Source organism: Symphalangus syndactylus, chromosome 8 (assembly GCF_028878055.3).
Source record: "Symphalangus syndactylus isolate Jambi chromosome 8, NHGRI_mSymSyn1-v2.1_pri, whole genome shotgun sequence".
Classification (NCBI taxonomy): Eukaryota; Metazoa; Chordata; class Mammalia; order Primates; family Hylobatidae; genus Symphalangus; species Symphalangus syndactylus.
The window spans coordinates 124,068,150-124,082,831 of NC_072430.2; the positions used below are offsets into that span (position 1 = coordinate 124,068,150).

The following is a 14,682-nucleotide window of genomic DNA, read 5'->3' on the forward strand; positions in this document are numbered from 1 at the left end:
CTTATCTTCTTGGCCTTACCCGGTGTTCCTGTGCCCTGGACTTGCCTTTCCCTCCCTGCCTTTCTTTACCAGGCCCCAGCCAGAGCCTGGAGTTGCTATGGCAACTTCGGAGGAACCCATTTCCTTAGTGATGTCTATGGTACAGAGACTGGCCTGGAGCTCAGAGCTGCCGGCAAGAGGCCTCCTCTGCTGTCCTCAATTTCTCTCCAGGCCTCACCCACTTCCCAGAGGCCCTTCCCTGGGGACTCTGCGGCCCTTCCCCCAGAGAAGACACTTCCTCCCTGCAGGTGGCTGGCTGGGGTTTCTGTCTCTCAGGCCACTCTGCATTGCCACCGCCCCTTTTAGCCCCAGTCAGAGGCGGGTCTGTCATGTGGGTGGCTGACTCAGGTAGGCTAAAACATCCTTAACTCGGGACCCCTAGAACTGCTCGTGGCTGGCACCCTACTCCTTGTCCTCCCTTCTGTACCCCTGGAAACCCAGACACTTTGGAGGGAATAAGGGCTCAGGATTCTGACTGCCTGGGTTTCAATCCTAGCAACAATCATTTCCCAGCTGTGTCACCTTGATAAGGCACTTAACCTTTTTTATGCCTCAGTTTCTTCATCTGTAAATGGGGGTGATCACAGTTCTTACCTCACAGGGCTGTTGTGAGTATTAAATGACTCAATGCATTTTAAGCACTTGGTACAAGCCTGACACTCAGGAAATATTCAATGAGCTACAGATTTTTATTAAGCTCTCTCTGATGTGTCAGGTATGGTAATACATCTAATTCCTTTTTTTTTTTTGCTAATCTTTATTTGTGATGTGCCCCCTCACCCGCTCCCCCCCCCTGTCCCCGCAAGGGTCCAGATGGGGAAAACTGAGACCCAGCTCTTGGGCACCAAAGCTCTGTTAAGTGAAAGGGATACTCTGGGGTGACCGGCTCCTTCCCTCCTCCTTTTCTCCCACACTCCCTATTCAGGCCCACTTAGTAGCTATTTCTGAGCTGAGTTATTTCAGAGCATACCCCTGTGGGGGGCCTTCTGTGCTTCTCAGGGGGGATTTCCAAGGACTCAAGATAGCTTTCCCAGGGGAAGGGCAAGTCAAAGGCCTATGGGGGGCAGACTGAGCAAGGGAAGTAGGAGCCTGGGCATCCCGTTGCCACCTGCTGTGTCCCATCAGTGCTCATGGTGGCAGCAGGTATAGGCTCAGGTCTACACAGCAGCTAGGGAATCCTAGGGATGGGGCACTGCCCCCCAAAGGCTTGTGCCTGGTCCAGAAGGCTGTTGCTTGGCTTCCAGGGACCACTAGGAAGGGGTGTGCCCTGCTGATGATGGGCAGGGGTGTGGGGGCCAGCTGGGGGCTGGAATGAGTGGGTGGCTGCATTCCTGAGAGCGCCCCTCCCCACCCCCCCACCCCCCCCTTGTCTTCCCTCCCCACTTCATCCTTTGGGTCCTAAGCCTCATTCTTTTCTCTCCCTCATGCTCAGTTCTGTTTCCGCTGTTTCTCGGCTTCCAGGGCTGGGGGGAGGAGGCTGGCCCGAGTCCTGGGGCTGAGTCTGTACCAAGACCCAGCCATTAGCCCAATCTTGTGGTTCCAGAGCCGCCGGCCTCTCCCCAGCACCTGCTCTGGCTGTGCGCTCCTCGTGGGGTGGGGGGTGGGGGGCAGGAGGATCTGGCCCATGTCACCCCCAAGCCTGCCCAGCATGCCCACCACCCAATTCGTGTCACAAGCTAAGGGTCTAGGAGAGGAGGCCCCCTGAATCTTCTACCCTTCTCCATCTTGGTTCTGCAGCAGCGTCCCTCAGAGCGGGTTGCGCAGGGAGGAGCCCGACCTTCAGCCTCAGCTGGCCAGCGAAGCCCCACGCCGCCCTGCCCAGCCGCCTCCCTCCAAATCCGCGCTGCTCCCCCCACCGTCCCCTCGAGTAGGGAAGCGGTCCCTGCCGGGACCCCCGGCCCAGCCCGTGGCCACCCCCACGTCGCCCCACCGCCGCACTCAGGAGCCTGTGCTGCCCGAGGACACCACCACCGAAGAGAAACGAGGGAAAAAGTCCAAGTCGTCCGGGCCCTCCCTGGCGGGCACCGCGGAATCCCGACCCCAGACGCCACTGAGCGAGGCCTCAGGCCGACTGTCGGCGTTGGGCCGCTCGCCTAGGCTGGTGCGCGCGGGCTCCCGCATCCTGGACAAGCTGCAGTTCTTCGAGGAGCGACGGCGCAGCCTGGAGCGCAGCGACTCGCCGCCGGCGCCCCTGCGGCCCTGGGTGCCCCTGCGCAAGGCCCGCTCTCTGGAGCAGCCCAAGTCGGAGCGCGGCGCACCGTGGGGCACCCCCGGGGCCTCGCAGGAAGAACTGCGGGCGCCAGGCAGCGTGGCCGAGCGGCGCCGCCTGTTCCAGCAGAAAGCGGCCTCGCTGGACGAGCGCACGCGTCAGCGCAGCCCGGCCTCCGACCTCGAGCTGCGCTTCGCCCAGGAGCTGGGCCGCATCCGCCGCTCCACGTCGCGGGAGGAGCTGGTGCGCTCGCACGAGTCCCTGCGCGCCACGCTGCAGCGCGCCCCATCCCCTCGAGAGCCCGGCGAGCCCCCGCTCTTCTCTCGGCCCTCCACCCCCAAGACATCGCGGGCCGTGAGCCCCGCCGCCGCCGCCCAGCCGCCCTCTCCGAGCAGCGCGGGGAAGCCGGGGGACGAGCCTGGGAGGCCCAGGAGCCGCGGGCCGGCGGGCAGGACAGAGCCGGGGGAAGGCCCGCAGCAGGAGGTTAGGCGTCGGGACCAATTCCCGCTGACCCGGAGCAGAGCCATCCAGGAGTGCAGGAGCCCTGTGCCGCCCCCCGCCGCCGATCTCCCAGAGGCCAGGACGAAAGCACCCCCTGGTCGGAAGCGGGAGCCCCCGGCGCAGGCCGTGCGCTTCCTGCCCTGGGCCACGCCGGGCCTGGAGGGCACTGCTGTACCCCAGACCTTGGAGAAGAACAGGGCGGGGCCCGAGGCAGAGAAGAGGCTGCGCAGAGGGCCGGAGGAGGACGGTCCCTGGGGGCCCTGGGACCGCCGAGGGGCCCGCAGCCAGGGCAAAGGTCGTCGGGCCCGGCCCACCTCCCCTGAGCTCGGTAAGGCCTCAGGGAGGGCTGACAAGGTGCCTGAACCCCGGTCGGGGGGCGTTTGTGGAGAGCCAGACTGCTCAGCAGGAGCGGAGGGGTCGGGGATTTCTCCTGGGGCTGCTAGCCGGCTGCAAGGGTGGGTTTGCCAGAGAAGTCACAGACACAGGCACAACTTTGAGTAAAGGACTGTGAAAGTCCTTGTGCTAGGAGTGCCACTGGTGAGGCGGAGCGTGAGTGTTGTGATGGAGGCTAGGTGAGGCTGAGATGTGAGCTAAGACTGGTACCCAGATGCCTACCATAGCTCCCCTGGGTCCAGTGGCCTGCTAGGCTGTTGGATCAAGAACCGCTACTGGGGGGATGCACTGGTGGGAAACTAAGGACCCCCCCCCATACCCCCAATCCCTCTGTTGGGGAGAGATGGTAGATGGTCTGAAATAATTTGCAAATCCCTGTTACAGACACGCTTTGTGCCAGATAGCTCTTTACTCTGCCTCTCCCACCTGGGCACCATCCCCTGACCCATGTGTGGCCACCCAGCCTCCCCTTCTAGCCTCCTCACCCCAGGCTTACACCCTACATGGCTGAGCTGACTGTGGTCCCTACACAATGCCTGCCTGTGTGTTGCCTCCCAACCTTCCCATGGGTAATGACAATATCACCAACAAGAGAATGGCTCTGCACCCACCCCTCATCCTGCACATCAACTTGAGGCCCACTCCTGGAGAGGCAGAGGAAGGTGTCCTTGACCCACTTCCACTGCTTCTCCAGAATAGATGCCTCTACCTGCTGCTCCTGGGAGACCCTGGCAGGATCTCTTTCATTGCACTTACTACACTGTATTTTTCTTCATCAAAATTATTTTGCATTTAAGTATTACCACCTTAGAATCTTTAGAGATAACTAGGCCCCTGTCCATCATTCTCCTGGCCACCATTATTGCAAACACACAACTATGTGCCAGCGTTGTGTTAACTAGGCCCTTACAGATGTTATTTCATTTCAGCCTATATGTCAGTTTCAGAGGGTCTTTTCCCCTCCATCTTACAGATAACAAAACTGAGCCTCAGAGAGGCTAATTTGCCCAAGGTTTTGTAGCTAGGAAACAGCAGAATTGGGATTTTCACTGCTTTTTTGGCTACGTACATTGTCCTTTATCTAGCTTACAGAATGTCGGAGTTGGAGAATGCCCAGAGAGAGCCATGACAGTGGAGTTTGTCATCTCTCTGTATGTATGAGCTTCCTGTAAGCAGGGACCACTGGTCCTTCCTCTAGCGTTCTTGTTACCCATACAGTACTCAGTATGCCGGGAGTACAGGGTCACTATTTGGTGAACGGGTGAAATCAAATCTGATCTTCGTAGGCCTCTCAGACCACCTACCATTCACTCTTTTGAATCCGATGGCTTCACACATTTGACAATTCACCTCGTGTTGCCCTGTGACACCGCTGTTATTGCTTAAGTCTTGGGTTGCTTTTAGCTTGTCCTTTGTCTGTTTGAAAGCTTGTGCCCCTCCAAGTGCTTTGCACAGGGCCTGGTATGCCATACACGATGGCTGATATATTAAAGACATACACAATGTGGTCCTGTCTTTCTCCAGAAGCCAACGCTCTAATTGTGGATGAAGGTGAGGAACAGCCACACTAACATGGAGTCAAGGCTGCCCTGACCTGTTTTGAGAACGCGCCTTCTGACTTCCTTTGTTCCCTAAGGACATTCAGGAGGCAGACCCTCTTCTCCCCAAGTCCCTGCTTTCTAGAAGCCCCTCTGTCTGAGTTTGGCTTTCTAGGATGCAGGCCACCAGGACTCTCTCTCCCGCTGTCATCCCTGCAGGGATCATGGCCCCTTACCCCGTTATTCCTGTGTCCGGCAGAGTCTTCGGATGACTCCTACGTGTCTGCTGGAGAAGAGCCCCTAGAGGCCCCCGTGTTTGAGATCCCCCTGCAGAATGTGGTGGTGGCACCAGGGGCAGACGTGCTGCTCAAGTGTATCGTCACTGCCAACCCCCTGCCCCAAGGTGAGCTCCAGCACTGGGCCAAGGTGAGGTTGAGGTTGGGAGGGGGTGTGTGAGAAGGGAAGGGGAGGTTCCCTTGGACTCCTCCAAGGGAGGGGTGGGAAGGAGGGGAATTATCCCCTCCATGGGGGCTGCCCTGACTTGTGTGTGTGTTCAGGGACATTTCTCAGGGCCCCCGAGAGAGGGGAGGGCAACCTGAGCTTCCCAAAATGAGGGTGGACTCTTCTGGACTCCCTGGGGTGCTGAGAGGAGAGGTTTGGGCTCCTGTGTGGTGTGTGGGGTAAGAGTGAGAGATTCTCAGTGGGCGCCTGTGGGCCGTGGTAAGCCGGGTCCCTGTGCCTCCCCACAGTGTCCTGGCACAAGGATGGGTCAGCGCTGCGCAGCGAGGGCCGCCTCCTCCTCCGGGCCGAGGGTGAGCGGCACACCCTGCTGCTCAGGGAGGCCAGGGCAGCGGACGCCGGGAGCTATATGGCCACCGCCACCAACGAGCTGGGCCAGGCCACCTGTGCCGCCTCACTGACCGTGAGACCCGGTAGGGAGCCCATCAACCCTGGGGCTGGGTGGGCGTAAGCCGTGACTCTTCCCTGGCCCAGACCCCAATCCCCCTCCCTTCCCACTCTCAGCCTTAAGCTTGGGCACCCCGCCAGCGTACGCAGTCCATGCAATCCCTTCTGGGTGTCGGCAGCTCTGGTGAAAGCATTTTAAATGGCCCTGGCCTCAGGGCAGGGGCCAAATCCCCAAGGCGCACACAAGGCTGGCCAATTCATGAAGTCAGTGAAATTTGTGTTTAGCCATCCTCTAAATGCCATCCTCCCATGGCATTTCCCTGAACAGGGTCCTATGGGGAAAGCAAATTGTCCTTGAGTTTCCGAGAAAAAGAATCTCTCCGCTCACAGGGCTTAAGAGCCACCACAAGCCTTCTGAAGTCATTTCCCCCGTAAGACAGTCCCCCCTCCCAGTAAAAAGAGATGCTTTCGAGTGCCACAAGCCACTTTCCCCCTACTTTTCTTGAACCCAAAGTCGTAAAAAGGGTACAGCCAAGAGCACTTCTCAGGGGCTGGCAGTGCCGAGGCCGCCTTGTTTTCTATTTTTGTGAAAGCCCTTACTTGGTGTCAGACTACTTTCTTTGGGATTCAGCCCAGTTTCTTTCTGGTTCAGCTGGATCAGTGTCGGTGTACATGGCCAGTTCAGCTCATTCAGCTTGCTGGGCCTGACAATGCACTGACCCCGGGCCTGGGGTTCGGGGAGGTGAGGATGGTCAGGGGGCATTACAGAAGGAAAACACACTCAACCCTCAGGGGGTTCCCATTGGGTGACCAGACCTGGATCAGAGGACCTAGGTTGGGGGACAGTGCGGAGCAGATGAATCTAGTGCCGAGGACATCCGAGCAGTTGCTTAGTGTTTTGGGATGCCTGCGCTGAGAGACGTTGGCGCCCTGAAGGAGGCTGGGATTTAGACCGGCACGGGGAAGGCGGGACATGCCAAGAGGGGGAACAGCACATGGTGTTCTGTCCCTTTCTTCCATGAAGTGCTGCAGGAGACAAGATGGCAGAGCCTGTGTGCCTGTCCCAGGGCCTCAGCACCTGAGCAGTGAGGGAGTTCTTGATGCATCTGATCACAGTCTTGTGCTCCAGTAGAGCCTTTGGTTGCACAGTCTGGCTTGTGCCACTGCATGTCTTCATCATCCTTAGCTGCATATCCCTCCCAGGGGCCCATTTTCCAGGCTTTCTCCTCCTCCTATCCCTCCTACCCCGCTGAATCATGCCCATCCCTCCACCACATGCTTCTGTCCTTCCATCACCTCCGGGATCTGGCTTCTGACTCAGCTTCCAGCTCCCCTGAGGGGGCCCAGGCCTGGCTCCAGGACTCCAGTCAATACCTGGCTTGGGCTGAAATTTGGCGAGAGTTGGGATGGGGGGTGCCCCGATACTGACTCAGGGCCATTTGGGAGCCTTTTATGGTTGGAAAGGCAGCTTGGGGCGAGGCAGTTGTCAGCCCTTGACTGAGAGTTCTGTATTTGCGGCATAGAACCTCCTGAGCTTCAGTTTCCTCATTTGTAAATCGGAGATAATGACACCGTCCTCATGGATGAAAGCGAATGTGTGAACGAGCTTTATGAACTGTAAAGCTGTAGACAAATGTTAGTTGTTAGCGTTATTAACAGGTGATGTTGTGTACAAGAGCTCAGGTTTCTACAAGGATCTGGGAAGTAAGTGCCTTATCCTTCTCTGTCCCTTTCTTCAGCCCATCTGTGCCTTGGGGACTCCACCTCTCCCCTTGGAAGGCCCATATCCTGCAGACCCTCCATATTTCCCAGCCCCTGTGTCCTCAGCTCATCACAGCATCTCTGCACCTCTGCCCTGGGGAGCCAAAAAGCCTTCATCGCATTAGTCTGTTGCATCAGGCATTGCAGCAAGACAGCCACCTCCTTAAGTCAGGCTGGCTCGGGGGCCCCAGGGCCTGGGGGGCAGGCATGTGGGTCCAGACTTGGCTCTGGCTGTTGTGGAGCAAGCTGACTTTCTTACCCTACAAGGCACTGTTTAGTCCAGAGTGGCTGGATGGGGGCCAGTGGACTTGAGAGCAGCAAAAGTGGGTGGAACCTGGGGATGGCACAGACATCTGGCAAGGGGTGGTCCCAGGCCTGGAGTCTGCAGGCAGTGAGGGGTGGGGCCAGGGGAGGCAGTCCAGCAGTTTGCCCGTGGGCCTGGTGGGGAGCAGGTAGAGGGAGGCAGTGGGCAGTGTATTGTGGGCAGTGTATTGTGGGAAGAGGCCTGCATGCAGCCACCGCCCTCTCTTTCTCCTCCCCCTCCCCGTCTTGCTCTTCACCCTCCCCCTGCCCAGTGCTATGGTAACCAGGGCTGGTTGCCCAGTCCCCTCTTGGGGTCCACCCCAACAGGGCCTGCTTTTGAGGGCCCACAGATCCCAATTCCTGGTTGGGAGCCATGGTAACCAGGGAATGGATAACTAGAGAATGCGGCCCCATGGACCACGGTTTAGGGGCAGGGTCTGTGCGGGCAGGAGCTGGTCCTCACCAGCTCCCCTGGTCCCTCCCACCCTTTCCACCCCACTGAATCATTCTGTTGAGACCACAGCCGTTCTCCCAAAGCGGATGTGTGGATGGGGGCGGGTGGCTTGGGAGTGTGAGAAGTGTGCTTAACCAAAGCAAAGCATTCCCCACCACTGCCCACATCCATCGCACAAGTATTTATTGAGTGCCAACCAGGTGCCAAGTGCTACAGCTCTCTAAACAGTTTCTTCTGTTTGGAGGGTGTCATAGACTTTCCCAAGCCCTTTCACATCTCTTTCCTGGCGATAACATTGTGCCATACATATCCCTTGGAGGGACGTGTGGCAGGTGGGGACATTCTCATTTTACAGATGAGAAGACAAAAATATGGATAGAAAAGTGAGGTAGAGCTAGCACCAGGCCAGCAGCCTTTATTTAGCACTTGCAATCTGCCTAGAGATGTTATCAGCAACAAGTGATTTAGGGTGATGGAAATAACTGCCCATGAAGCAAATAAACTTAGTGTGGGGTGCAAATAAAAGTACATGACCAGGCCGGGCGCGGTGGATCACACTTGTAATCCTAGCACTTTTGGAGGCTGAGGCGGGTGGATCACCTGAAGTCAGGAGTTCGAGACCAGCCTGGCCAACATGGCAAAACCTTGTCTCTAATAGAAATACAAAAATTAGCCAGGCGTGGTGGCATACGCCTACAATCCCAGCTACTCTGGGGGCTGAAACAGGAGAATCACTTGAACCCAGGAAGTGGAGGTTGCAATAAGCCGAGATCATGCCACTGCACTCCAGCCTGGGTGATAAAGTGAGACTCTGTCTCAAAAAAATAATAAATAAATAAATAAATAATACATGACCAGTGAGCACTTATTGAGTGCTTCATATATACCAGGCCCTGTGTTGATCTGATTATTTTGTTTAATCCAGCCTTATGAGCTAGGTTCTATTATTATGCCTATGTTACAGATGAGGAAACTGAGACTTGGAAAACTTTAGCAAATTGCTCTCTGGACACAGTGGCTGACACCTGTAATCCCAGCAGTTTTGTCTGGAGCAGCATTGATCAATAGACATTTCTGTGATGATGGAGATGCTCTATATGTGTGTGGTCCAGTATGGTAGCCCTAGCCACATGTGGTTAGTGAGCCCTTGAAATGCAGCTGTGGTGACTGAGGAACTGCATTTTCAATTTAATTTCATTTTAATAACTGCGTTTAGATAGTCTCAGGCGGCTAGTGGCTGCCTTCTTGGGATGGTCAGCTCTAGGAGCTTAGGGCCAGCTGGAGGCTGGAGCTATGATTTGAAGCCCTATCTCGGTCTCTCAAGCCTACACTCCTAACCATGACACTGTCCCACCCCCCTTTCCTGTTGCTCTGAAGAAGTTTGAGGTTGAGGTGGAACTGAGCTCATGAGCTCACTGGGAGGGCACTGGTGATGCCCTCTGTGGATGGGTCGGACTAGGGGCTTTCTCTCCTTCCTCTGTTGACTCCCCACCTCCGGCACAGCTGTGGTCCTTTTGTTTCCTTGCATGCCTGATGTGAGCACACCCAGCTTCCCCACTGTGTGCCCCGAGAGGAGGCCCTCTGGGTGCTGGGCAGGAGGAAGTGGGAATATGGGAGGCCCCATGGGCCTGGGCCTCATGCTGCCCACCTCCAGTCCTTCCCTCAACTACACGTCTCCTATATTTGAGCCCAAGATTCTTGCATTTTCCAGCCAAGACCTTGGCCTCTTCATTGTACCTTAGCTGGTCATGGTTTTCTTGGCTGTAAAGTGAAGATCTTCATACCAGACAGGCTACCTACTCGGTGAGATTCCTGAGGGTCTGTGAGGAGGGCGAGTTGGCTTAGGACACTTGGGACAGAGAATATAGCTCATCGAAGCACATTCTGGTCCCACTCATAGAATCAACATGACCACAGCAGAAAATAGGTTGTTTATTGGGGGCCATGAAAACAAAAACAAGGAAGAAAACCTTAGCATCCATGTCAGTCCATGTCTTCTCTTGCCCCTGGTCTCTGGCCACCTGTGGCGTAGTTGCAGATTCTCCTTTGTGATGGCAGTGGCTGCCGATGGGGAGGATGCCACATGGCCCCCATCGTCAGTCCTCGATGGGGGTTTGGGCAACACTTGACAAAGCAGTATGGCGTGGTCCCTTGCCCAAACTCAGCCCTTCCTCTACCCTCCTGTCTGCCAGAAACAGGCCTGCCTGACAGGTGGCCTCCCCGAGGCTGGTACCTAGAATGGGGGCCATCACTCACAGCCTGTCAGAAGAATTGAGAGCTCATTTACTGTTGTTGCAGCCACTTTTCCTCACCTGGAGCAAACTAACATAATCATATGTAAGAAATTAATCATGACCGGGCGCAGTGGCTCACGCCTGTAATCCCAGCACTTTGGGAGGCCAAGCAGGCGGATCATGAGGTCAGGAGTACGAGACCAGCCTGACCAACATAGTGAAACCCTGTCTCTACTAAAAACACAAAAAATTAGCTGGGTGTGGTGATGGGCATCTCTAATTCCAGCTACTTGGGAGGCTGAGACAGGAGAATCACTTGAATCTGGGAGGCAGAAGTCGCAGTGAGCCGAGATCACACCATTGCACTCCAGACTGGGCGACAGTGCGAGACTCTGTCTCAAAAAAAAAAAAAAAAAAAAAAAGAAAAGAAAAAAGAAAAAAGAAAAATTAATCACTTCTGGGGCTAGGTCAGGCTGACCATGTGAAATGATCTGATGGCTTGTACATTTTGAACTAAGCCTGAAACATTCTCAGTCCAAGGGGAAGCATTCATGTCAGCACCCTGTGGAAATGCCCACCTCCTGGCCAGCCGTGTCCTCCCTTTCCCTGACTTTTTCACAGTGGGGTTACCACAGCAGACATTTCAAGAACTGCCTGTGGAGGACCTACTGAAACAGCATATGTGGAGGGCCAGCTGGGAAGGGCCGAGCCACAGGCAAATGCTGGCTAACTTGCAGCCTATCACTCCCTTCCTCAAGAATCATAAGGAGAAAAAACCGTTTATGGACTGGATGCCGTGGCTCACACCTGTAATCCTAGCACTTTGGGAGGCCAAGGCAGGTGGATCACTTGAGGCCAGGAGTTTGAGACCAGTCTGGCCAACATAATGAAACCTCGTCTCTACTAAGAATACAAAAATTAGCCAGGTGTGGTGGTGGGAGCCTGTAATCCCAACTACTGAGGGAGGCCGAGGCAGGAGAATCGCTTGAACTTTGGAGGTGGAGGTTGCAGTGAGCTGAGATTACACCAGTGCACTCCAGCCTGGACGACAGACTGAGACTGTCTCAAAACAAAAACAAAAACAAAAACAAAAACAAAAAGAATTGTAAAGAGTCCATCTTGCCTACAGAGTAAAGGCTGCACACCTTCGGGTGGCCTCTACCATCTGCACCCATAGGGCAAAAGGAGCCAGAGGCCTGAGGCTGGCCCTCGGGTGGCAGTGGGAGGCACCTGCTTGAACAGTGGATGCTCCAGTCCTTACTTCTTTACCCAGTTTATAGACAGACAGTTGAGCTATAGTCCTCTGCACACATGCCTTTTGCTTCAAACTTTTCTGCATGCACTTTCCTCTGCCTGGAATACTTTTCCCTTTTTCCTGCAAACTGCAATTCCAATACTGCCTCTTCCTTCAGTTCTCTCTTTTTCCCTGGGCCAAAAGTCATCTCCCACCTTCTGTACTCCCACACCCCTTACCTGCTGCTCTCTTGCTACCTCATACTTCCTGCTTGCTCTTATAGTCACTTGTGTATCTGGCTTGTCTTCCCCACCACCCAGAAGGCTCCTGAGGACATGACCATGTCTTTGCCACTCCTTAGCACTGGCAGCTGTGCCTGGGGGCCCTCCTGGATGGTTAGGGGCTGTGTGGACTGCAGAGCTGTATGTGAGGTGGCAGTGAGTAGGCAGAGACCCCCATGACTCTTCAAGACCTTGAACAACATGGGTGACACACACAGGTGAGGATAGGCATGACACCCAGCCACAAGGGTCATGAGGCTCTGCCTATGAGGGGAGCTTGGGAAAGAGACCATGGAGCGGTGGTCCTCAGAGTGGGGCCCCCAGACCAGCAGCTTCAGCATCAGCATCACCTGAGTACGTGTTAGAAATGCAGTTTCTTTTTTTTTTTCCAATAAGCATTTTGCACTCTTAAGAAATGCAGATTATTGGCCCCAGCCCCGACCTACTGAATCGGAAATTCCATGGGTGGAGCCCAGCACTCTATGGTCTAAGGAGCCCTCCAGGTGATTCTGATGCACAGAAAACCTTGAGAACCACTGCCTTAGAGTTAGAGATTGTGCCCAAGATGGGAGACTAGGTCGTGCCATGGGAAGCACATGGGCTGTGCAGCCAACCTCCTAGGTTCAAAGCCCTGCTCTGAGGTTGACTGGCCCAGTGAAGAGGGGCTTAGTGATACCACCTCTTAGGGCTGTCCTCCTCCCATAAAGATCAGCAGTGGTCCCTAAGCTTTCATGTGCCTAAGAGTCACCTGGGGTGCTTTTTAAAATGCAGTTTCCTGACATCTCATTTCAGAAAATCTAATTCTGCAGGCTGGAGTAAGGTTGAGGAATCTATATTTTAAATAAGCCCGAGGTGGTCCTGATGTGAGTAGGTCAAGTAACATTCTGAGAAGCCCTGAAGCAAAGGGCTGTGTGTGATACCTTTTATGTACTAGATATTCGCAGTGGTGGCTGCAACTCTGTCTATTGTGAGAACACATCAGGGGACACTGAAACAGTTGGGGCCGGTGGATGTGCTGGTCTGAGGAGAGGGAGTTCACTGTGTGCTTTCCTAACGCCAGTATTTTCATCAAATGAGTTTGACCTGAGAGTGATGTTGAAAGGGCAGACATGAGCATGGGGTCAGCGTGGGGGATTGGGAGCCAGTGTGAAGGGGCGGTACTTCCGTGGTGGGTTGTTCAGGGCCATTGAGTGTATGTGCCTCTTAGGTTTAGGGGGGCACCTGCCCCCTCCTTCCTGGCTGATGTAACTGTGTTTGCCACAGTGAGAGTTGAGCTTGTGGGTGGAGCAGGGCTGGGATGTCAGGGACTGGTTCCAAAGATGGTTTTTGCTATGGGGCCAGGGAAAAAACTAGGTGGCACCAGATTCTGATATGGAGCCTCAGGAATCCTCGATCAGCTTCCTTGGTCACTCACTTTTGGAGGTATGGAGGGGCAGAGGCTACTGCCTTGTCTGAAAGAGGCCTGGGCTGCTCTGACTGTCTCTCCAAGGGGCTTGAGGATGGGGGCTCGCTTGCTGGCTGGGTGCCCTCCAGCATGCTGTTCCCCTGGACACCACCAGGGGTCTCTGAGGCTCCCTGCAAACCTTGACCATCTGGCCTTCAGCTCTGCTTCCGCTCCCAGTCCCTGGGCCCGTGAGCCGCCTCAGTACTGTCCAGCCTGGAGGTGACCCTGGGGCAGGACTCCAGGCTCCACAGAGGGGTAGGACCGCCCGCCTGCGGGGCTGTGCCTGTGATCTCAGCATCAGCTGCCTTAAACACCAAATGCCATTCTGACTCTTCTCCCCAACCCTACCTCAAGACAGCCAGCCTGAACCGTGGGTCCCTCCTCTGCCTGGCCCCCAGCCCTCCTTCCTTACTGGCCATGCTGGGAAACACAGATCATGGCTTGGGAATGTGGCCCCGGGTTGGGGGGTGAGGTGATAGGAAGAGGGAGAAGGACATGTGACCCCTGCTCAACAGCCCCCTTCTCTCAGGCTGTGTGTCCAAACCCCTTCCCCATCCCAGATACAAATGGGTTCTCATGATAAGGGGCCATTTGGGGGAAGCAGCCCCTGCTGTCCTCCCTAGTGGGGCCAATGGGTGGCGGGCAAGTTGCCAACAGGTGCCCCGGCGGTATGGGTCGGAAGGCTGGATGTGGGCTTAGGCCCTGTGGTGGCTGCTGGCCGGACCTTCCATGGCAAGGATGAGGGGCAGAGGTGGGATTCTGGGCCCCCTCAGATTCCTCCCCCATCTCTGTGAAGGAGGGCAAAGATCTTGACAGTTCTCTGATTTTCGGGGCCAAAGAAAACAGGTAAGCCCTGGCTCTGTAGTATTTGAGGCTCGTTAGCACATTCCCAGGTCAGGGATCTTGGTGGTTCCGTCAGAGCAAGGGGCAACACAGGGAACATTTCCCACGGGCACCTCCTTTGGTGGACGTGTCAGAACAAATGGGTCAGAGCAAGCGTCTCGATTGGCACAGCGCAGTGCCACCCCTCCCCTGTCTTTCTTGGGGACGGAGGCCCCACACCTTGAGTCAAGGCGCCGCAGAGCGGGCTTTGCCCTTGTCAGGGTCTGAAGCCGTAAGGAGAAGAAAGGCAGGTCGCGCGGCTTGGGAGTGAGCAGAGTGGCTAAATCCAGACGGCCGCACTCCGCCCTCCCTCCCCTCTCCCCTCTCCTCCCCCTCCACACCAGGGCCCAGGCTGCCTGTAGTCTCGGCAGGCACCACCTTCCTAGCCAGCTGCCTGCCGGCCTGCCATCCAACCTCCTCCTTCCCCTCCTCAGGCGCCTTCCCCTCCCCCAGGGCCTTCTCCGTGCAGGGCCTCAGCTGGGTCAGCCGAGTGAGTGGGGCTG

General features: G+C 55.9%; 1 protein-coding gene across 9 annotated transcripts in view; it reads left to right on the forward strand.

Annotated features, from left to right (window-relative positions):
• SPEG (striated muscle enriched protein kinase) overlaps positions 1 to 14,682 on the forward strand; it is a 58,588-nt gene that overhangs the window by 11,292 nt on the left and 32,614 nt on the right. For all 9 annotated transcript variants that reach the window (XR_010122418.1, XM_055290742.1, XM_055290743.2 and 6 more), the window contains 3 exons: positions 1,777 to 3,077; positions 4,940 to 5,083; positions 5,430 to 5,612. Coding sequence is in view for 8 of the 9 variants with exons in the window: in XM_055290742.1 (XP_055146717.1) it covers positions 1,777 to 3,077; positions 4,940 to 5,083; positions 5,430 to 5,612 (1,628 nt within the window). In the remaining variant the exon portion in view is untranslated. The remainder of the gene's footprint in view (positions 1 to 1,776; positions 3,078 to 4,939; positions 5,084 to 5,429; positions 5,613 to 14,682) is intronic.